The 23,812-nt window shown below is 37.3% G+C and overlaps 2 protein-coding genes across 5 annotated transcripts in view; one reads left to right on the top strand and one right to left on the bottom strand.

Moving 5' to 3' along the window:
- LOC119799417 (proteasomal ubiquitin receptor ADRM1-like) lies at window positions 1-9,137 on the bottom strand. Of its 4 annotated transcripts, none has more exons than XM_038309295.1 (10): window positions 8,980-9,137; window positions 4,729-4,956; window positions 3,622-3,738; window positions 3,180-3,390; window positions 2,409-2,490; window positions 2,157-2,305; window positions 1,858-1,992; window positions 1,457-1,614; window positions 1,192-1,294; window positions 1-394 (listed from the first exon to the last, which is right to left on the bottom strand). In XM_038309295.1, exons 2-10 carry the CDS (start codon window positions 4,936-4,938, stop codon window positions 306-308), a joined length of 1,254 nt encoding a protein of 417 aa, XP_038165223.1. In that variant the 5' UTR covers window positions 4,939-4,956; window positions 8,980-9,137; the 3' UTR covers window positions 1-305. The 4 variants fall into 4 exon arrangements, with proteins under 4 accessions (XP_038165223.1, XP_038165225.1, XP_038165224.1 ...); XM_038309297.1 differs by having other exon boundaries at window positions 2,409-2,487; window positions 8,980-9,136; XM_038309296.1 differs by having other exon boundaries at window positions 4,729-4,951; window positions 8,980-9,096.
- The window catches only part of dnajc5ab (DnaJ (Hsp40) homolog, subfamily C, member 5ab), a 23,724-nt gene continuing 9,023 nt past the window's right edge, over window positions 9,112-23,812 (top strand). The window contains exon 1 of the mRNA XM_038309300.1: window positions 9,112-9,356. The gene's annotated coding sequence lies outside the window, so the exon portion shown is untranslated. The remainder of the gene's footprint in view (window positions 9,357-23,812) is intronic.

Here is a 23,812-nt window from a genome sequence, read left to right on the forward strand (position 1 = left end):
TACACTTGAGTGTTTTTATCCTTTATTTTTATTAGTAAGTCCCCAAAAAGCTGACATCACACAGTCTTTACTTTAAGAACAAAAAGAAAACAAGGCTTAGTCCCAGAACAGTTTAAAAGAAATGGAACATAGGAGAAATTCAAACACAGAAAACTCTACTAGGTGATCAAAGTAAACCCTAGCTAATATTTCATTTCTCCTGAGTAGAAACATTGCCTTTGGTGTAGAAAATGGTTGAAGACAATGCTGATATAAAGAGAGGTAAACGGAAGCACAGACGAGTGTGGGACTTGGCTGGCTCGTCTCTAATCCAGACTCATGTCTTCATCGTCCTCTTTCTTCTCTTTTGAGTCTCCTTTGCTGCCCTGCATGGCTCTGGAAAACGCTTCTACATCTGAGGAAGGGAGAGAAAATGTGTTAAGACCAAAGGAAAAGAAAGATAGCATCTTTTGAAGATGTGGATTCATGCGTTAATAAAAAGGCATCCTGTTCAAAAAGGATAATCTGATAAATGATGACGCAGCGATGCCCGTAGTAAAAAAAAAAAAAAAGTAGTGAAAAAAGGGGGCTACCCTGAGTGATTTTATGTAAAAGTGCAACAAACTGACATTATCTGAAAATTATTGGAGATTTACTGAGAAAATTCAGTCCTTGATCTTATGGTGGCTTCTAAGAGTAGCATTGGGAGTCTGCATTTTATTTCTGTTCTTTGGGCTTAATAAACTTTAGTTCAGAGCATCTCAGGGTGGCAGATGGTAAAAAGCTTCCTGCAGACAGGCTTTCCTCAGGAAATTGATTCATATACACAGAATGACTTTGCCACTGAGTTGCTACTCTTTAGTAGATACTGCCAATGGCTGTCGTTCACCCTGCCTATTGAATGGGATTTTACTTTAGTTCATGTGAGTGAAGGCAGGTAAGCAAATATTTTTAGCTACCTAGCATTTATTTAGCAGCCCTCCCAGTGATTCTCATTTTTATACACATCGTTCTTCACTGACAGATAGCTCTATGGACAGAGTCCAAGAGAGATGACTCAATGGCAAGGCAAGGCAAATTTATTTGTATAGCACAATTCAGTACAAAGACAATGCAAAGTGCTTTACATGATTAAAATACAGGAACATAAAACAGAATCAAAGCAAGTAGGAAAAAAAAAATGTAAGGATGTAAGGTGTGTGTTTGTCCTACCTCCCCTGTTGGCGGCATCCACAGCTTCAGCTGACAGACCAAACTGACTCATGAGTGGGCCGAGCTGTCCGGAAGCCAAGGCACTGCTGAACATACTCATGGACTACAAGAAAGAAAGAAAGAGGTGACAGTTAGTCGACTCATTTCAAATACCTGTTTTAGCCTTAAACTGCTCCAAAGAAAAGTGGAAAATGTAAAAATAAGGAAATAAAGTTTAAAGAACATAAAGAAGTTTCTAAAGGTCTGTGTTTTGATCTTGTTCTACCTGCTGGAATTGAGGTGAGTTAAGAGTGTTCTGGATCTCCTCAGCACTCTGTTGTAAGCTTTCTCCACTGGGAAGGAAGGGGAGGAGCCTCTGCTGGACTTCAGCGTTGGTCAGGATGGGAGCCATCATCTCTGGGGTGCAAACACTTGCTAGGTCCACTAAAAAAAACAACAACAAAACCCTTTAGCTTCTATGCTGTGGTGAGTCACAGCTGGAGCCTCTTTTCTAAAACTTTGTCATTAAGGGCGGAATAATAAGAAATAATGTCAGGATGTTAATATTGCAACAATTGCTCCAAACATCAGTCAGTCTTGAATGCTTTCTCTTCACACTAGACAGAAACTTCCAGCTTCTTCTCTCATCCACAGAATGAACCACGAAGTAGGAAATTAGCTACTGACCTGCAGGACCCTGAGCAGCAGCAGCTGCTGGAACATTCATGTTGGCCAGGATGCTCTGAAGGTCACTGAGCTGGATGTGCTGATGAGGGGGAGGGCTTCCCACAGAGGCTGGAGCCACAGGTGTCTGAGCTGGAGCTGCAAATGAGAAAGAGGGGAACTCGTGATTAAATGGCAACACAGAAACTCAACAGGCATCAGATGAGATATTCAGCCTTTCTTTAGTGTAAAGGTTGGATTCAGGTTCATTAGAAAACATGAAGCCATTAGCAGATCCAATAGGATGTCTGGGAGCATTATACCTGGTGTGGAGGGGGTAGCGGGGGCAGCAGTAGTGGAGGGAGCGGTCGCAGCAGGAGGTGTCGGGGTGCTTGGAGTTTGGGTAGAACTGAGTCTCGGGGCTGCAGCTGATGAAGAGGAGGCTGCTGCTGCTGCAGCTTGGCTCCGAGAACTGAAATTAGCAGAGAGGTGGAAGGAACCAGAGGATAGAGTTGGCCCATAAAACCTGATATCTGCTTCAGTCTACACAAGTCTTTTAGTTTGGAGAATCCTACCTGGATGAGGAGCTGCTAGTGGGTGGACCCCCACTGCCCAGAAGGTTTGCAAGCCCTGGTCCTGCTAAAGCTCCCAGGCCTCCTTAGACAAACAAAAACAGATCTATAAAAACTGCCTAAACTGATCAAAAAAAGCAGCTCAACTTTACCCTGAGGCTGACAAAATACCGCTAAAAAAAAGGGAACACTCAAAAAACACGAAACTTTCAAATAGAATACTTTGTTCTGTAGAAAGATGATCCTGCTTTCATCTGTGAAGAGCACAGGGCGCCAGTGGCTAATTTGCCAATCCTGATGTTCTCTGGCAAATGCCAAGCATTCTGCATGTTATTGGGCTGAATACAACCCCCACCTGTGGACATTGGGTCCAGTAACTTACAAAATAAGTTAAATAACCAACAATAAGATAAGATTTTAGATGGCAGTTGACGAAATCAGATTTTTATTTTTTGGCAAATATCGAAACGTTATCATATATGATATTGGATCGGGACATTCCTACTTTCGAGTCATGCATGCAAGTTCTGCCTGCCTGACGTCTGTGCCTGGGTTTATTAACCCAGATTCAAATCACAAAGTCTCTTTGGACAATGTATCTGAAAAAAAAAAACAAATTTTTTTTTTCTTTTGGAAAGCCAAACTGATCCTGGTTTTTAATATTTGCATAAACTTTAATTTAATGGAGAAAAAAAAAGCTAACAATAAAACCTAATCTAGCCTTAAGCAAATTAGATTTTTCATATTTGGAAGAATATATGAAGAGTTACTCACCCAGTCCACCAAGGCCTGTTGGACCGATCAGCTGCATCAACTGGTTGTGGCTCATATTTCCCAGCAGGTTCTGGAGGCCTCCCTCTCCGCCCAGTGCGGACAGCTCATGGCCGCTGCCGCCACCGCTGCCAGAAGCTCCAGGAATTGGGGGGTTGTTCAGATACTCGTTCACTTTACGGCAGAACTCCTCATCTTTGTCCGTTTTAGGCTCCTAAATTGACCATTTTAAAAGTTAAGCCCTTTTTTAATCTCACAAAACAGAATTTCTTAAAAGTGACCCATGCCTCAGTAACTGGATCGGCCTCATGACAAAAAAATCATGCTAAAAAAAGTGGTAGATCTCTTTACAGACACAAATAACTAAAAATGAAAAAAGTACAACTGGTTCTTCCGCGGATCGGCTCTTAGTTTTCTAGTCAGTTGATCAGCATCATTGTCTAACCTGCATCCAGAAGAAGAGTCTTTTGGATCCGGCCTTGAACTTCAACACATAGACACGTCCCGTGGTGCACTGGTTCACCCGCTTAAACTCACAGTCATCGGGAAAGATGATCAGGTCCTAGAAGAAGACAGGACATTCACTTTTAACTTCCAATTTACTTATGGTAAAGAAAACCTCACAAATTATTTGACTTCTTAACCTCATATTTAGCTTAGGTCAGAAGATAGAGTGGATATATAAATATAGTAGTAAATATGTAAGTATCAAGTGAATATTTAAATATAGTTGATATCTAGATGTTAGCTATAAGGGCAGCATACAGTGAAAAAAATCAGACTCGGGTTGACCTGCTAATTACATTGGATGAATATTGCGCAGCACTGGTGAGAGAATTGAAGGGACAAAAGATCGAAACAATAGGAAACACTTCCTACACGCAGAGTGACTTCCATGTTTCTCTCTGTTGTTAAAATTTCTGATTTCAGTTGCACTGGTGACATCATCAACGCTAACCCAGCATGATGGCATCACCAGATTCGCAGCAGTGGGGGGGAGAGAGGCCACGCAGCTCGCCTGCGGCAGGTCAGAGCCTGCATTTTTTTTTGTCAATGGGAAGGGAGCCAAATGCTGATAGTTAGTAGGTCGACCCGTGTTTGAAAAACCCATGTTAACCTTCCAATTTTAGTGGGTAAGAGGCTTTACATGGATATTTGTCTTCTACCAAAAACAAAATGGATCAAAGTTAAGGTTGTATTAGAAATAACGTTTGCCAACATTTATAGGGACAAGAAAACGTAATCATGAAAAGTCAGGATGTCTGACCTAAGAGTGCGGAAAATATCAGAAAATCTCCAGTATCAACAAGATGAGAAGATATTTTTGGTATAATTTAGAAAAATATTGCATTGCTAGCAACAATGCTTTATAAGGGGTAATTATAAAAATGAGCAGAGGTAGAGAAAATGATATTTGCTTGTGGTTCACTGTTTAAGATTAACATCCAAAGTTAGATCACATAAAAAGCAATACATTTAACATCTTGCCCTATTTGCCTGTATATATTTTTTGTGATCACAGTCTAATTTAAAAACAGTAATCTTTACTTACATCATCAACATTGCCTGTGGTTCTATCCTTCCAGCAGAAGTGGATCAGGGAGTCATCAGACTGCTGGATGTAAACCAAACCCTTGCGTTTGTCGGGTGTAACTGTGTTCCCTTTCAAGGTCATTTTTCCAGCACGGAACTCCACCAGGTATTTGCTGGAGCTTCCCCTCGAGCCGCTGACCAAACTCGGAAACAGAGCCCCTGAAGACATCTTTAGAATCCTCCTAAACTGATGAAAAATAAGAAATGTCATTCTGATGAGGTCACCCAATTTTTATAAGTAGCCATCTTAAGAGTTTTTTTGTTTTGTTTTGGGTTTTTTTTTAAGCTGGCAGGGTCATTTGTCAACTGTACAGTTAATCAAACTCTCAAAACAATCAAAAATAATACCTCACTATAAACATTCATTAAGATGATTCAGCCTCGTTCTTTTTGGGTGAAATAAATGCAGTACATGAACATGCCTATGTTAGATGATGGGGATTTTACTACTGATCAAAACTATTTTGATTATCAGTTTTATCATAAAGAGGAAATCCTATTTCTACACTTGCTTCCTAATTGACATATTAACAAGGAATAAACAGTTAATAAACTTTAAACAACAGGATAACTCAGGCAGTGATAACTGCTATCCTCCCGACTGTCTCATTGAATTGGTTGTCTTTCTATTACAGTCGAACACAATCAGCATCACACGGACCAAATATCAGTGGTATTCTATTATCTTAATGGGAAAATATTCAGACATCAGGGGGAAATGGGACACTATATTATTTTTTTTATATTAGGGTTGTCACAATACAACTATTGAATTTCCGATACCCTAATACATCTTTAAATACTGACTGATACTGATATTATCCTGACATAATAATTGCATCAGACATGCATACCTTCACTTATTATGTATTGTGGAAAGTTAGAAGTGATATCACTTAAACAATAGTCAACAATAACAGATAGACAATGGACACATCATTATTGTCCAATGAGTTACATAACTTTTAAACAGAAGTAGAGTGTTTCATTCAGCATGTTAATAATAATTGGAGATTTTAGATGCAGGGTGATATATTCTGGTGTATTTTTCTGAGTGATATCAAAACGATTGCTCATATCAGTATCAGATCCAGACATCCTTAAAGGAATAGTACACCCAAAACATGATTAGCCTTCATTTTCTACTCACCCCCATGCTGAACAACACACTGGAGTACTTTTTTGATATCTCAAATGCATCTGGAGATCTGGGAGGCTTCTTGCTGTCTGCTGACATTCAAATAATGGAGGTCTATGGCGCCCGAGACAGAAAGGTCCATAAAAGTCCACAAAAAACGTGTCAATATTCCTCCATACTGCTCGTCCAATGTATTCCAAGTGTCCTGAGTGGGTAGCATCCAGAATTTACTTGAAACGAAGTCATTTAGAATGTTTTTAAGAGCATAAACAGTAGTGTATAGGATTTCCTGAAAGCACGCACATGCGCGGTCACGACGCTACGGAAGCCGGCAGACCAAACCAGCGCATTCAGCTCGGCAAAGAACTCATGCTCTTCCTCAACACTGAAGTCCTCAGACATTTTTCTTTCGTTGTTTCTTTCTTTGCACAGGTAAACAGCACATTTCTTCTTCTACGCTTGCATTATTGGCAGAGCAGACGCTGAATGCGCACTTTCATCTGGTTTGGTCTGCCGGCTTCCGTAGTGTCGTGAACGCGCATGTGCGCGCTTTCAGGAAATCCTATACACTACTGTTTATGCTCTAAAAACATTCTAAATGACTTCGTTTCGAGTAAATTCTGGATGCTACCCACTCAGGACACTTGGAATACATTGGACGAGCAGTATGGAGGAATATTGACACGTTTTTTGTGGACTTTTATGGACCTTTCTGTCTCGGGCACCATAGACCTCCATTATTTGAATGTCAGCAGACAGCAAGAAGCCTCCCAGATCTCCAGATGCATTTGAGATATCAAAAAAGTACTCCAGGGTGTTGTTCAGCATGGGGGTGAGTAGAAAATGAAGGCTAATCATGTTTTGGGTGTACTATTCCTTTAATATTTTCCTATATTATAGCAGATTTCATTTGCTTTAGGGGATTGAATGTGGTAGTAAGGATGACTTGCCATCCAAACATCATTGGCTTATTTTTTATTTGACCTCATATAAAACTTAATTCAAATGTGCAACAGTTTCAAAAGATTTCAACAACTTCAAAGTTTCAAAAGACTATTTCAATGTGGTTCTAATTGTGCTACTTTAAAAATCATGCTATAAAATATGTCCTTTTCCCAATTAGATCATTCAGTTGTGATCTAGTAGTCTATATTAGGGCGGGGCAATTCAGTGCATTTGCAATGTAATCGCAATTTGATAAAAAAAATAATTCAAATCGAACTATATTTAACAGGTCAGATATAAAATTTCTCCCTCCAGCCCTTTCAAACGCTTGAAGTAGGTTTGGGCAAGCAAGCTTTCAAAAACTGAAAGCCTTAAGTGAAACACCTACAAGCTTGGGGTTAGGGCAAAGGAAAGTCGAAATAAAATCTTAATATTTGTTAAAATTAATCGCAACTTGATTTTTGGCTAAATCGTTTGGCAATGACAGATGTGACACAAAAATTTTTTTTCATACATCAGCCAGTTGTCTACATTTTAACCATATAAACAGCTATTTTGGGAACACAATAAAGGGCATCATGAAAACCTTGCTCTGTTGCAGCTGCAATCTTGACCGTTAAGGTTACAGAAAAGGGCTGTTGCATTATGGGCCTAGCTACACCCTGTGTACAGTAAGTCAGTCTGGCTGGCTAATCAAGGTTACTGTAGCTGCACAGCAACAAAGCATTCGCAAGCTAGCGTTTTTATTCCCTCAATTGTGCAGACCTAAAAACCTTTGTCAAGGACTTGCTTCTGATATAAGTGGCCCATGACAGTGTTCGTTACCATTGATCATTATAACCGATGTCACAAATTTGCAATATATTATATACATACATTTCTTTTTTATGCAATAGCCAAAAGTAATAATCCTGATATGGCAACTACTTAAAAGGAAAAAAAAAAATTTACCACGTACGTGAATTATGTTATCAAGGGGTATTATACAGAAGAGTAACACATTGTGCGTGTTAATACGTCCAACTGCAAGAAATAAATATAACTGATTTGCAAAAATCAGTTAGCCAGATTTCCATGGCCCTGTTTACCTTATTGTTAAAAAAATGCAACTGTGATAAATAACATTTAAAAAAAGGAATGGGTTGAAATGTGTGAACCAAAGGGAATATAAATCTATAAACATCTCCACAGCATATGCAGACTAACTTCAACTTTTCTGCCGCCCTAAAGATCCCAAAGTTGACAAATGTATTGAAGGATTAAAATAATTGAATTTGTATAATACGTCCTCTTAAAGAAAAGATTGAATCAATCCAAAAACACATTTGTCAAACCTGCTAATTTTTTTCCCCTTCATACTGTTAAAATAAAAGAAAAAAGTAATTTACTAGTAATATTTTTTTAATCTATGCACTGCCTATGGTTTCTGGTTATATAGGTCCCCTAAAAAACATAATAACATTTAAAACCACAAAATTATACCCTATATTTTGGGTTGTTCCCGTCAAGCTGAACTGAACCAATAATATATAGAGTAAAAAAAATGTCCATGTTATTTATATGCAGAGTTATTAAAGTGCAACCAAATAGTTTGAAGCTACATGTAGTCATGCTGGATTCTGCTGTTCTGGAAGACTGGTGACTTTGACAGGATCATTTCATAAAAAAAAAAAAAGTACGGGCTTTGGCACTTTACATCGATATTATCGACTGTTTTTAACAAAAAAGGGGCAACTTTACTTTTTATTAACGAACAGGAACTTTCTCAACAAGGAACAAAAGAGAACAAGCTGTAAAAGTCAGCCTTGCAAGGCTACTGGTGACACGTTTCCAGTTTTATCTTCTTCCCGACCCTGAAAGGTAAAATTATAATTTTTATTTTTACACCTCGTTTTCATTTCATAGTGATTTTATTTGTTTAAACCGCAGCAGTTGAGCTATGTAGCTATGATTAGCTTTGTTGAGTTTTGGTTGTGGTCCATGCTAACGTTAGCCCATGACAAGGCTAAATAGATCAACCGCTGAAGGCCAAAGTCTTACAAACTAAAATAAAATCAATTGACGTGACAAAACAACTGTATTGATATATTTTCTAAAACAAAAAGGGGATAAAAGTTTTAGACTCACGTTTTAATGTATTCGACTTAATCTTCAAAAACGTCCGACAACTTTTCTCTCCACAGCGTCCGACTGTTACGCTAGTGACGTAGCGTCGTAGTGAGTAAACTTCCTGTTCGATCATGCGCGCGGCTGCTGTGAGATCGTGAGCGCGCAGACGTAGAGTGGGAGGAGGTTTGCGAGGGATTGCTGTCTTGGACTGACAGATCATTCCCACCCGGTATAGCCATTAGCCTGGCGCTACTTTCTGCAGCTTCTTGTTCCTGAATGCTTTAGCGGCGGAAAGCAAAAGGAAAACTGAGATGCAAGAACTGTAACACTTCAAGTTGGCTATAGAAGGGGAAAAGACAGCGACAGAAACATTACCCCCGTTGGAGAAATAAAAGGTAAGAAACGCGCATAGTTAGCTGAGTGGGCTAACATTAGCCAGCTTTGCTGCCCTTGGATTAGTTAGCGAGCAAAGTGCTTAATGTAGACAAGGATATGAACTAGCTAAACACCCCTTTAACCAACATGGATGCTCGTTGCTTTCGTTTGATGTGGTGCTCGGAGATTATCCGCTTTAACCTCGGTTTGATTCCCGAGCCTACGTGCTTCTGCGATCTTTCAGTTAAGTTATTTGAAAGCAGAGATTCGATTGCTGCTGCTTTAGTTCAGATGTGATGGATTAAACCCATGTCGTAAACTGTAGTTGTTAGAAGACATCACCAAGATAAATCCGGATTTCCATACTGACGCCGGTGTGCTTTTGATGTCGCAGCTGACGTGTGTGTGTTAATTGTAGGAGACAGGTGCATGGTCAGGAGAAGAATACATCAGGGTCTTTACTTTCACAGAGATGTGCGAAGGAGGATTAAGGCCACTGGGAGAAAAAAAAAACAGATTTTTTCATTTTACTTCAGTATAATATGAGGAAAAAAGTAAAAATTCTGACTTTATTCTCAGAATTCTGACTTTTTAATCTCAGAATTCTGACTTTAATCTCAGAATTCTGACTTTTTAATCTCAGAATTCTGACTTTTTAATCTCAGAATTCTGACTTTTTAATCTCAGAATTCTGACTTTTTTAATTTCAGAATTCTGACTTTTTAATCTGAGAATCCTGTCTTTAATCTCAGAATTTTGACTTGAATCTCAGAATTTTGACTTGAATCTCAGAATTTTGAATTTGATCTCTGAATTCTGACTTTAATCTCTGAATTCTGACTTTTTTGTCTGAATTCTGATTGAATTCTGACTGCTGACAAACAGGTTAGCAATAAACTGTAGCCATGCCTGTTTTAGAGACTAAACTAGCTCTCTTGTTTTAATCACCTTCTGCTCTTCCAGTAATGAAATAGCATCACCAGGGACCCCTTGGGCACGTAAAAAGTCACCTAATCCCATCATTTTCCACCAAAGTGTTACTGGCCCTCCCAAACAACTCACATCTTTGTCAGTGAAGCTGAGGGCTTCCACATCATGGTGCCCAATAAGATCCAGAATTCTGAGATTAAAGTCAGAATTCTGAGGAAAAAATTCAGAAAAAATTAAAAAAAAGAAAAAAAGTACAAATTCTGTGTTTAAAGTCAGAATTCTGAGATTAAGGTCAGAATTCTGACTTGTTTCCCATTTTAAACTGAAATAATATTTAAGAATCAGTTAACTTTTTTATTTTTTCAGTGGCCCTAATCCTCTTCCATAGAGCTCCGTTTGATAAATTACACTTTAAATATTTGTATAGAGCAATAGAAGATGTCATCATGTTTCAATCTTTGGTTAGTATTTTTTAATACCTCATTTGACTTGGTCATTCATTTACATCTGCATACATGGCCCTATCTCTGAGTGTGCATGTGGCCCAAGAAAAAGACACTATTTGTAAATTAAACACTATATCACAATGATACACTTACTATGTCTCAGTTGTCAGCTTATGTCATCTTATAACCCCTTTGTTTTCTAAATGACTATAAACGGGTATCTCAATAAATGAACATTGCTGTACATTTGTTCTCTAGTATTGTGTACTGTCCCTATAGGTACTGTAAGGGTTCCCTGTATGTGGGCTTGGATCAATAGATATTTCTCAAGGTGAAGGTGGGTCAAAAATTCTGCTATTTAACCTTTAAAGAGGAACAAGAACATGTGAGCATGTTACCCAAGCCATCGCTCTCTTCCCGTCAGATTACTGATTATTACAGGATGTTTTAATTGTTTTCATAGTCTGGTCACATTTATAAGTAAAAGATCATTTGAAAAACACTTCAAACAACTAGAATCACAAGTAATGAGTTATATTAAATGCTCAATTCCACTACTTCCTGAACTTTAGCCCACTACTTTGTTTCCTGTCTTTAATTTCTGGACTAACTGATTAATCCAGGTGTGTCTGGCTGTTCTCGTAATGGTTACTGAAGTCACACACATCTGGATTAATCATTTGGAACAGTAATAAAAGACGGGGAAACAAAGGAATTGGCTGAAGTTCGGGAAGTAGTAGAGTTGGGCAATCACCCAATTACGACTCGATAGCGGCAACTCTTCATTTTTTCAGATCCATGTTAAAGATGGAGTTTAGAGACAACTATGAAAGATTTATTTTTACTTGTTGGGATTTTATTTGACCATCATCCTGATTTGTAGTGTTGCATTTTTTTTACTTTTGTACGACTAATCAAGTTAGTTTTTTTTTTTTATCAAATCATTTGTGTTTTTAAATATTATTAAATGACTATTGCTTCTTTTTTTTATGTATAGATGACAAAAGCAGTAAAATTGACATAATTACAGCTGCTACTGTCTGTCTCCGACAGTCTGAACCCAAATACTTTTTTTATTTTTTTTTATGACAATGTTTACACCTGAAATAAAATATTGTTTTCCTCTACCAATGTTACTTAATGTTAAAGACAGAGACTCCTTCCAGGCCTCGCCCAGGTTTATAAAAGCGTCTTGTGACTGCAGCATCACATGAGCCTGTCAACTGATTAACTTTTACTTTCTCTTCCTTGTGCACTTTTAATAATTTTTTTTTTACTTGTCTACACTTCCTTTATATACCACTGGGTGTGTAGCTTTGAGATAGACACTCGATAATAATACTACTCAAAAAATAAAAATTTTCTCAGGGCCTGTTTCTTCCTAGAATAATCCCCTGTAGTCATCATTGCAATTCATGAAGGTGAACCCCTATGCAGTTGTTCCAGGTTTCTTTAGCAGAGTCCAGATTGTTCATCCTTTCTGCTGCACTGTTAGCATGTCTGCATCCATCAGGAAAACTGATTAGTGAATGCTGACAGTGTGCCGATTCAACATTAGCTAATGAATTGGACTGGCTTCCTTTGCTAATGCCCCCCCCCCCCCCCCCCCCCCCCCCCCCCCAAGATGTACAGACTGATTGGAAAGCATTGTGTATCTTTGTGCCTAGCATAAAGCTAACCTTGTGCTTTTCTGGTACTCTGTGATATACTGAGGTTTAGTCCATTTTTTATGTCAGTTGGAACTTTTTAATTAAATGAGCTATGCTTTAAGTGTTAAAACATAATTATATCTGGCTAATTACAATATATAAATAGGTTTTTTCAACCAATGGCCTGTTACTAACTGCTGCATTTTGTATCAGTGCTTCATTACAGTTATCATGGTGGTTTCACAGACCACTCCAGAGCAAGTCATCCTGCATCATCTTCAGGCGAAGGCAGAAACTGTGGTTACTCAAGCACAGAAAGAAACATGACTATCATTTTATCTGAATTTAAAGAATACTTTAGCAACCTGTAAAGATGTTACAACTATCCAGTTTTATGCTGATATTTTATCTGAGCTGTCATCTAAAAGGACACATTTTGCTCCCTCCCCCATTCATAGCTCAAATTGGAGAGGACGGTTTAGTCTAATGACCAGGCTTGAAGAGCGAAGCATAAAAGATGCTCGAACATTTAGTCAGCTGCCTTGCATGCATGTGACAGCTGTGTTTACTTTGCTTCGGTTATAGCGATGAGGTCACATTACTGATGCTCTGATAGGGTTGCCGATTGTGGCGTGCTCTTTGCAACAACGGTAAAATAACTAAGTCGTAAACTGCATTTTAACTTTCAGCAGAGTTAAAAAATAAAAAAACATTTAAAATGTGGATTTCTTGCAAATATATTTTAGGATTTTTTTATTTATTTAAGGATAGCAGCTCATTAGGTGCATAACAACCCTGTTTACTTTGGTCAGGCAAAAACATGGTATCATTTTTAAAGAGGAACATCTTGTTTCCTAAACTGATCGATTAAAGATATTCACTGAATAAGGGCCGTGTGCAAACCAGAGAACATTAAGGTAACAGCGGGACTATTCTCGTATAATTCTAGGGTACACCTTAAAAGCCTTGATGGGTAGAATGAATATTTATACATTCAAGTAAAATATTCATATTTTTATAAATATTGAACAGGTGCACATATAGTAACAACAGATTGTGGTTTGCGTAATTTTTTACATATAGGAAGCAAAATTATTGGAGTATTTTTCTAAATAAACTCATGGTTTAGATTAATAAAGATCTTCAAAACTCTAACGCTATGGTATTTTGATCGTGTTTGCATGAGCTTGTTTATCTCTAACTGCATTCTGTTTTGGACTAAGGTCTTTGTGGCATTCAGTTTCCTGTTTCAGTTTAAAAGAGAAGAAAGCATCGTGTTCAATCTGAGATTGATTAAAAGTGTTGCTGCTGCTACAAACATTTCATTTAAAATGACTCGCTCTTTAGCTAAAGATATTTATAAAAAGACACACTAACAATGGAAAGTATGTGCATATTTAATTGTGGAACAGATATGGAGATTAAGCACAGATTAAACATAAATATTGAAAAGGAGGTATAAAAAAAGCAATTTCTTACTAAATATAAATTAGGGATAAATGCAAAATACCTAAATGTGTGAAACACTATTAGAGGATCTGGGTATTTATATCACTCAAAATGTTATTTTGAAATAATTCCAGATTATGTCTATTGATATGTAGTACATAATCTAGTACAAATACTAATATAGATGTAGTATATAAATAGAAATGTATAAACAGAAGTAAAAAAGGTTCCAGAAAATTAAAATAAAAGGTATGAACACCTCCTCTTTCGTTTTTCAGATATGGAATATAGAATTATTTGATTTGATTGATTTCTTGAACTTTAAATGTTTTGCTGCTGTTAGTTTTGGCCTTAATAATAAAGTTCTGGTAAAAGTCATAAGAACCCGTTCAGGGTTTTCCCTACTTCTCCTTTTAATCATCACTGAAAACAGGAGTTCAAATAATTGTCCTGTCCGCTGATTGTTGACCTAATTTTTAGACTTGGTCAGATTTGTTAAAATATTAGAAACGATCTAACATTCACTGTTTTATGATGGGGCTTTAGCAAATTGTAGAACTATTCGTTTTGGATTCAGTTCAGTGTATTTATCTGGTACTGATTCAGAAACTAACCGGGAAATCAAGCCCAGTTCATGTTCAATTATGCAGAACCCAGTTTTGTCTAAAATCAACTCAAATACAGCCCAGGTTCTGATCCAGTTACGTAAAACCTGAATAGATTGTAATGATAATTCACTATAGTCAAACTCAGCTGATCTAAAATATCTCCTCTCATACGTCCTCCTTCCCTTACTTCATGATCCTGCAAACTGATCCCGCTTCTTTCTTGCTTTCTTCCTCTATGTCTCATAGTGCAGTGTTAACTAGAGGTGCATTGAAAGTTTTCTGAGTCGAAAACAATAATTTTTTTTTTCCTAATGGGGTTCTCAAACCTCCTCAGAGCCCTCTGCCCTGTATTTTTTAGTTGTTTTTGTTTAGCGGATTTGAATTAGTGGTTAATAAACCGATTTTGCTGAACTTCATTCTTGTGTAAAGGCAAAGACACCTGCATAAAAGCGTACCTTGAGGAAAGGTTTGCAAAACACTGCTCTAAACTATTCAGACCTCCGAGCTAAGCCATAAATCAGTGCAGAAATCTAATTTCAAATGGATTTTAAAGGTTAGAGTCCATTTGTGAACGCACCTTTACAAAGTGAATTATTTGAATAGTTCTATAATTTTGTACTCCATCAAAGTTCAGGCTCTTTTTATATTTCTATGTTCATCTTAGAATGGAATCTCTCACAACATATTTTGAACCGAGTAAATATCCAAAAGATGCTACAACTAATGCATTTATCAAACAGTTTATACATCAGAATGTGATTTTTGGTTTGCCATGCACTTTATATTCCACTCTTATTTTCTGCCAAATCATCCTAAAAGGTAAAGTGCATCCACTTGAAATTCATTTATATTAAAGATTTTAAATTTCACTTAAGTATGAACCCTTTTGCCCATAAGTAAAATAAACCATGTAGATTAAAATATGCACCTGAAATAAAATATGATTTAGTCTTTACTCTGTTTGTGTGAATAAAGTTGGGCTATTGTGAAAAGAACTTTAAGCTTGAGCTTAAAAAGACGGATGTTTCATGATGTCCCCCTTTCATTGACGACCTGTTCAATAAACGACCGGCTTTACTTCCTGCTCTTTGGTGGAATCTCATTGGCTGTTTGGCCTCTGTTTGGAAACCTAATTTATTTGGCTTGAAGGACCTTGGTTGTGAGCGTTCACACACACACACACACACCAGAACAGTGTCAGTATGCCGTTAATCCCACTGGTCCTGATGAATTGTCCTCATTGGGTAATCTTGGTCGGGGGAGGGCGGAGAATCTGTGTTACTTCTGGTTAATCTGAGACACAGTAGAAGCTCGGGGGTGTTAAATCTAGGTTTTCTCTCAGGGACTGCATGGTGGCCTATGCAGTACTGACCATATGGTGCCATGAAGCCCTCTTCACCAGAGGGTTGGTTCTCTTTCTTCACATTACACATTCCTAATAGTCTTAAAGTTGATGATTTTGGCAGTATACTCAGTGTCCCACTCTGGTTTAATAGGGTGCGGTTTAGCACATGTTCCATTTAATGCCAGAACTGTATTTTTGTCAATAAGTTTTAGCAATGACGTCTATTTATCATGAAGATTATAGAGTACTAAGTGTAGACATATAGGTATTCCTTTTTTTATTATTATTTGTTTGCCTTTCACATCTTTTTGCATATAAAAAAAATATATAAAATGTATTTTTTTCTTTCTCTTACATAACAGAAGTTAAACTCTGGTATACAGCTTTGTTGTAATCAATCAAAGGGGAAATGATACACCACTCATTTTTGGTTATGTTGTGAAACACCCTGTTAATTTGTACCTCTGACAAACACCCCTGTGATGAAAGAAAGAAGAAATATTTTGTAGTTTATATGATGTGAGGTGGAAAGCCAATGCAGTTGGGATGGGATGGGGCGTACATTTAATGTTACAGTGCTGAGTTTTGGATAAGTTGTAATTCATTCTTTTTTGTGCAATACTAAAAAGTAGGAAATTGAGGAAATCTAAATGGGAAGAAACCAAGCTATGGACAAGGATAGCAGTGGAGCAACTTAAAAGAGAGGGTTGAAGACATTGTTTATTACAAATGTGGAGGTAAACGGACCGGGTAATATTGAGATGAGAGGAAAAAGGAGAGAATTGTCGAGTATGACACCCAGACTCTTGAATGTGGAGAGGGAAAAATGGAAAAATTGTGACATTTTTATGTTGTAGTTTTTTCACCTATTAAAAGTAGTTTTGCTTTAAACTTCTTGTCAGAGAAGGAAGATGGTGGGAGTATGGAGTTTGGTTTGGATGAGAGATAGAGCCGAGTCTCATCCACATGGCAATGAAAATTAGTATTATACTTCTAGTATATGTGGCCAAGGGGGAGGATGTAGATGATAAACAATAAGGGCCCCAGGACAGAGCCCAGGGGAAACATCTAAGATAACGGGGACAGGGTGTAAATGATTTTAACTGAAGGATTTGATACTCAGTACCATTTTTTACAACATGGGGATAAAAATGACAAATAATTAAAGGCATAACAAATATATTTATTGAGATAAAACTCAATGTTGAACATTCTTCCTCAAGAGATTCACAGGTTTTATTAGTTAAATAAGTGCACTAGTAAATGTAAAATTCATACCCCAAATAAAACATAATTTGACAATGTGTTAAGGTTGTTTGTGATATTATTCTTTTATTGTGCAAGAAATCTAGAAATCTCCAATTGGCAATAGCAATTTTCATCAGAACTCTGGCTGCAGCATTTTGGATCATCTGAAGGCTTTTAACTACAGTTTGTGGACTTTCTGATAGAAAAGAATTACAATAGTAGTTTTAGAAATGATTAACCTATCCCTGTTACATGGATATGTACCTCAAGCTTTAAGATAGCTGTAATTAAACCTTTATTTAAGAAACCTTCTCTTGACCCAGACTTGGGAGCTGGCTCGGAGCTAGTCTGCCTGATTTTGTGGTTTCTTCCTGTTTTCCTCTTCATTTTCGCTTGTTATTTGCTTGGTGTAAGGGATTGCTGAAGTCAATGAGTCAACAATCAACTGGTTTTACCTTAGATAGAAAACTTTGAACCAATCTGACTGAATGATCTAGTTGAATTGTCTCTATAAAGTGACTTGAGATAATGTGTTGTGAAGTGGTGTTGTATGAATAAACTGAACTTTATTGAGGCCCCGTCCACACGAAGACGAACCCTGGCCTAAACGCACAAATTTTTCACCAAACCAGCCTCTCATCCACACGAAGCCGGCGTTTCGGGGGTCTTTAAACAATCTTTTTTTTATTCAGCCTTCAGAGTGGGAAGATTTCGAAACGCTGTTTTCGCGTTTCCATCTTTACGCCCTAACCGCATTTTTTTTTTTACACGCCAGCGTCATAGCGTCGCCTCTAAACATGCATGCGCGACACAGTATCACAACAACAATGGCGCCGTTGCTGCTAATGCTACTCACCCTGCTGTCGGGCTTACAACAGAATCTTCTTCTTCTGGAATATCTCCAGGAAGAACAGAGCAATATCGACGACATAGTTCAGCACCTGAATTTGACTGAACCACGAAAATGGACCCGCAGGGCAACCATGTATAAATATTAGTGCGCATGCCCAACATTTCGTCGCTTATTTTTGCTTTGTCACCACAGCGCCACTTACAGGCCTGGCATACATTTTGCAGCGTTTTCATGCATTCGTGTGGACGCTCACATTTATTTTACGTCTCCGTCTTTACGGCAAACGTTTTGGAAAATATCAGCGTTTCGTGTTCGTTTTGACTTCGTGTGGACGGGCCTGAATTAATCTGTTGCTTGGAATTAGGAACATCCTGTGTAGGAACTTGTTCTTGACAAAAAGAATTCCCTTAATCAGGGCTTATTGACAAACTCGAAAACACTGTATTTAATGAAAGTACATTTTAACATGTGCAATCTGTATATAAACTTCACTTCCCTTACATTCTGAAATAAGTTGATTGAGCACTTTTTTAAGGCTAATTACCCTAATGGTCTAGTAGCGCTGTGTATCAGTGTGTGAGCGTGTGCATGAATGGGTGAACGACTGAATGTAATGTAAAACGCTTTGTTCAGGTCTCCTGAGTGCAGGCCGTTTACCATTTCTTGCCATATTTCTTAATCTATTGTTCTTGATCTATTGTGGAAGGCTGGCAGAAGCATGCAGATATACATTAGGGTTAATAAAAATTATAATAGGAGATTTTGAAGTAGGTGAAACTACTAAAGAAAAAAAATAGAAAAGAAAAGCATATCATAAAAATAAAAAAACCGCACTCCAAAAAGAAAAAAGTATACAATGGCAAAATTATATTTAAAGTATTTGAGAAGTGATGGTTATAAAGTGAAACAGCAGCTGGGAGGAAGGCCTGTGATAATGCTACTATGCATATCTGTGATGTGGCTGTTTGTAACATCAAGTTTTAAAACAGAGCTTTAATTTTAGTAGGTTTATTAGGGGTATAAATCACATCCATCATGGCGACTCGATTCAGTATCGATTTCCTGACCCAACGATTCGATTATTTTCGATACTCAAGAATACACCATGATATGATTCGATTGGATTCATTGGTTAATTTTTTTTTTTTACCTTACAGGCTAGACAATGTTTCAAATTTGAAATAAATCAATGAAAGCTGTAATATCGTTGTGCATTTTATTTGAGAAACAACCGCAAATAACAGAAGTAGAAAAGTTGTACTCCACCTATTCCTATTAAAACCTCATTCACAGAAAAATAATAATATCCCTGCGTTATAGATTCTGAAAGGCTTTGCATCAAAAAATACTGCACAAAATCAGCACAGTGAGTGCAACTCAATACCTCGGCTCCAGACGTCCCGCCCCCTCCACAGACGCGCCGCTGCACCTCTCCCAAATTGTAGCTAAATGCAAACTGTCGCAGACAAGAGGCCGGCTTGTTTTGTTTTTATGTCCGAAATTGCGGAAAACAACTCGTGAAGTTTGATCCGCTAGAAGAGCGATGTGCGTTAGAATGCTGGGACCCTTTTTTCACCTGGATCTTCGCTCTTTTTGGCCCTCATCTCCCTCCGTTGTCGGACCAAACTCGCCCCCACTTCCTCACCACCTCGGCCGTATCTAGACCCACAGCTTATAGCGCAGACCACGCTTCAATATTGGGCATAAATCAAAAATGTCTGTGTTAAGCTCACTGCAACACACTGCTGTAAGCATAGATATCCATAATAAAGGCTAGATGTCTTACGGCGGAGTCTCAAACGTCATCACCGGCGGCCATCTTACCTCAGGCAGGCTTTCTGTTGTGCTCTGTGGTACCTAATGTAAGGTGAGTGATCAGCACAAACACAAATACTCTTATCTCACTGAATTCTTGACGGATTTACAAACAGTTTGGTTTCTTACAAACATTATGAACGTGGCTATTATTCTTGATGCTTGAACATGTCGAAATTGCAGATTTTCTTGTCGAAAAATGACTTAATCATGCAGCATAGTTGTGCATCACGGCTACTTGCGCAAGTTATCAAGGCTGAGATTATTAGTCAATTATATAGGTTTTACTGACACCAATAACGATTGTATGACAATTAATATTTGGTGTAAATTACAATATTTGTGGATGTGGTTGTAGTTATTAGTTGGCTAATAACAATAATCTGAGTGTTGTTGTATTTTCATTATTAGCCTAACGTTAGCTGGCTAATAACAAGAAGCTGCAAAGTGAGACCTAACGTTAGTAAGTTAGCAGCTAACGTTACAGTTTAGCTAGCTGCTAACGTTAACCAGCAACTTTACATCAGTGGAAGAGGCAGAATTTAACATGATTTCCAATCGATTTGGTCTGTCAACACATCTTACATTATGTTACAGGAATTTGCTGGGTTTATTAAAAGGAAGATGCCAGACTTTTGCTATGACATAATAGTATTACAAGATTGTTGTTGACTCAAAGCTTTTATAAGTTTGTATTAGTTTCATTTGGACAACTTAAAGATGGTGTTGTGCCAAACATTTTCAACTTTCCAGCTCATCTTCAGAGGGCATGTGTATCATTGAAATTTAATCACATATTGATATACCAATCTTATACACCGTGAATTGTTGTTGGTCACTTTTATTTTTGTTTCTGCAGGTTATATAATGTGTAAGCAGGAGGAGAAGATCTTCCATCCCCGTTTGCTGACATTCCTGCACTAGTACATGACCACAGCTACCTTCCTGTCCGCTTTGATGGCCTTGTGGACAACGGTCTCTTGTACATTACACAGAAGCTCAATAAAACCTTCCTTTTCAAAGGGCATTAGCCAAGCTATGTTTTTTGGGTCATTTTTTAAATCTCTGTCTTCCATGTGTATACCATCACAGTAGTGTAGGTGGGGATTTCAACATGCTACATCTATATATACTTGTGAAGGGGACTATTGTACCAATTTTAATAGCAAATAAATGTCACTTTTATAATGGTTTAAAAATAGGAACTTTTGTGTAATTACCCCTGATATATAATCCGAATAGTCTACATGAAACTTCAAAGTGTTACCTTTAATTTGAAACCTGGATTATGCTGCTACACCAAGAGGTTGCCACACAATAAGCCTTTTCTGTCAGTATTCCATATTTTATTATAACAATAATATTCATATTATAAAAGTATGTATATAAATATAAATAAATTAGGACTGTGAAATAATTAATCACACCCAAATAAAAGTGTTTATTTATATATATATATATACACATATTAAAAAATATATATAAATATGTATATATACATATTTATATATATATATATACATAATTTTATTTATATATATACATATTTATATATATATATATATATATATATATATATATATACACATATTTATATATATAGGTATCTATATCTATATAGATATCTATAGATATATCTATATATCATGTTGCCATTCAGTACACTGAGTTTTAATAGCATATATTGATTTAACATAAATACCTTGTGCATGTGTATATTTATTGCACCTGTATGTTCTATTCAATGTTCTTTTCATATGAAATACCATGGTTATAATTATTCATAAGTGTGCAGTATCATAACTACATGTCTGACTTTTGTTTAACAAACCAAACAATTAGACAATTCAGGAAGTTATGGTTAAGTACATGCGCCTTTAAAACACAATGTTACGAATGAGCGAGCTGCCTGTGGCAAGATGGCCGCCACGTGCGGACGTCGACCCCCATTGGCCAGCAGCGCGGACGAGACATCTAGCCTTTATTATGAATATCTATGGCTGTAAGAGTATAACCAGGAAGCGCGATAGGAGGGCAAAATAGGTTTAGCGCCACCGCAGCACGGGAGGAAAATTACGCCCAGGAGCAAATGGATAAAAATAGACCAGAGGGGGGAAAAAAAAAACATGAATCGATACTCTTGCGGACGTATCGATGCATTGGATCGTCAGCTGTTGGATCGATGCATCGATACAAAACGATTATTATTTACACCCCTAAGGTTTATCATTCTCCCCAGATCGCTGTCTGAAAATCACCTCTGTCGCTTATGTGTTTAAACCCGGCCTTTATTGCTGCATTTTCTTTTTACACATTCTTTAATCTATTAAAATTCTCTGTCTGCTTCCGTTTGAGCATACTGGAGCAGACTGGTAATGAAGTTAGGCAAGGCTTTAAAGTCTTGATGGCTGTTTTATTTCTTTCATACTTTTTTTTTTTTTAAGTAAAAAGTTTTTATAATCTGACCCAGTAAGATGCAGGATATTGCTCCAATATTTGGGGCATTGGGACAGAAGTTAAAAAAATAAATAAATAAAATCTGCATAGATCTGGAACTATTCACCCTGCGTAGAAGAAGCCTCTCTACTGCATTCAGTGCAACTGGTGTGACTCGCTCTAGGGTTATGGAATGACATTGTGCAGAATAACCCTACTGTACATTGTTGTTGAATAATGTTTTTCATTATTTTTGCCATGTGAGATCTAAAGTATGAAGATCCAAAACTGTTTGGTTCAAACATTATTATTATGGTTATTTTTAGCAATAGATACCTAGCAAAGCTACACTGGTATCTATAAATAGCTCAAGATGCACATATGTCAGCTGAGCCATGTTGGGCCCTGTCAGGTTTAAAAGCTTAAACAAGTCACTTAGACCTCTCTTAGTGGTTGAAAACATACCATTCGAACATTTCACACTCTTCACACTCATTTTTAAAGTCTGTAGATGTTCAGTCATCATCTTATTCTCGTCTCCTATTTATCCCAATTGACTCCATCTTCCCTTCCTTTTCCTCCTTCGATGATTTGTTAGGTGCAAACTTATAGGGCAGCAGCTGCAGAACCTGTTCGTCGACTGGATTCTGTTTGGCATCCGTTGAAAAATTGTACCTTGACGATGATTCATAAGTATTTTCGTCACTTATCGCTATCCTTTTCAGTGTGTATACCAGACATTTTGGCTAGCCAATGTCCCAGAGTGGCGTCAAACGCTTGGTATGGGCAAAAAAACAGAACCCGCAAAAAAATGCTTTATTTTTAAACATTAGTATCTGAAGACTCTATAATTGACGGTAAATAAAGTAAGCAGAGTGCTCTTAAACTTGTCACCCCATCTTTAAGGTTCTCAATTTAGATTCTTTTTTAATATTTAGATATTTTGGATTGATGTTTAATTCTTGGGGGAACCATGGGCTTTTTGGACCTTGGGCTTCTTTTGGAGAACAACAGTATTCATGACTGGATTTGTTTATCTATTTATGATTTTTCATGGCATTTAGTTGAATAATTAAAGCCAGTTAAAACTGCAGTTAAAGCGCTCATTTGTTTTTAAGTGTTCGGGGTGTGACATTTTTTTGGGAGCACAATAGTTCTGAAGCATTGCCACTAGGGAATATCTATACATCTGCATCATTGGTATCGGCTCCATCAGTAAAACTGATCTGATATGGTTAAGTGATGTTTTTTTTTTTTTCCTTTTGGTTGCAGTTTGGATATGCATTCATGTGGAAGAGGTTAGCCCCATGATTTTTGGTTTGGTCTTGTGATGGTGATGCAGCACAGGATTTGTGGGTTTTTAACTTAAGAGAAGCAATATGAGAGCTGTGGTTATTTTTCACAGTGTTTAAAGGCTAGAGAACTGTAGATAATGTTGGTTTTTGGCCATAAATGTTATATTAAAATACGTCAGTATGGGCCTGTTCTGTCATATCTGTAAATCTAATGGCTACAGCCATAAATCCAAACCTTTGTTCTGAACATATGACTAAATAACAGGAAACTGCGTCAAACAGGCTTCTTGATGTGTTTACAGACATGTTTGTTTACCTCTTTGTAAAATAATGGAAAAGAAAAAGAAATACATTTGTATTCCCCTCCTAATTTCCAGCCACAAGTAATTAGGGCTAATGATC

The sequence above is a fragment of the Cyprinodon tularosa genome, unplaced genomic scaffold (assembly GCF_016077235.1).
Source record: "Cyprinodon tularosa strain WSP-4 unplaced genomic scaffold, ASM1607723v1 ctg66, whole genome shotgun sequence".
NCBI classification, from domain to species: Eukaryota; Metazoa; Chordata; class Actinopteri; order Cyprinodontiformes; family Cyprinodontidae; genus Cyprinodon; species Cyprinodon tularosa.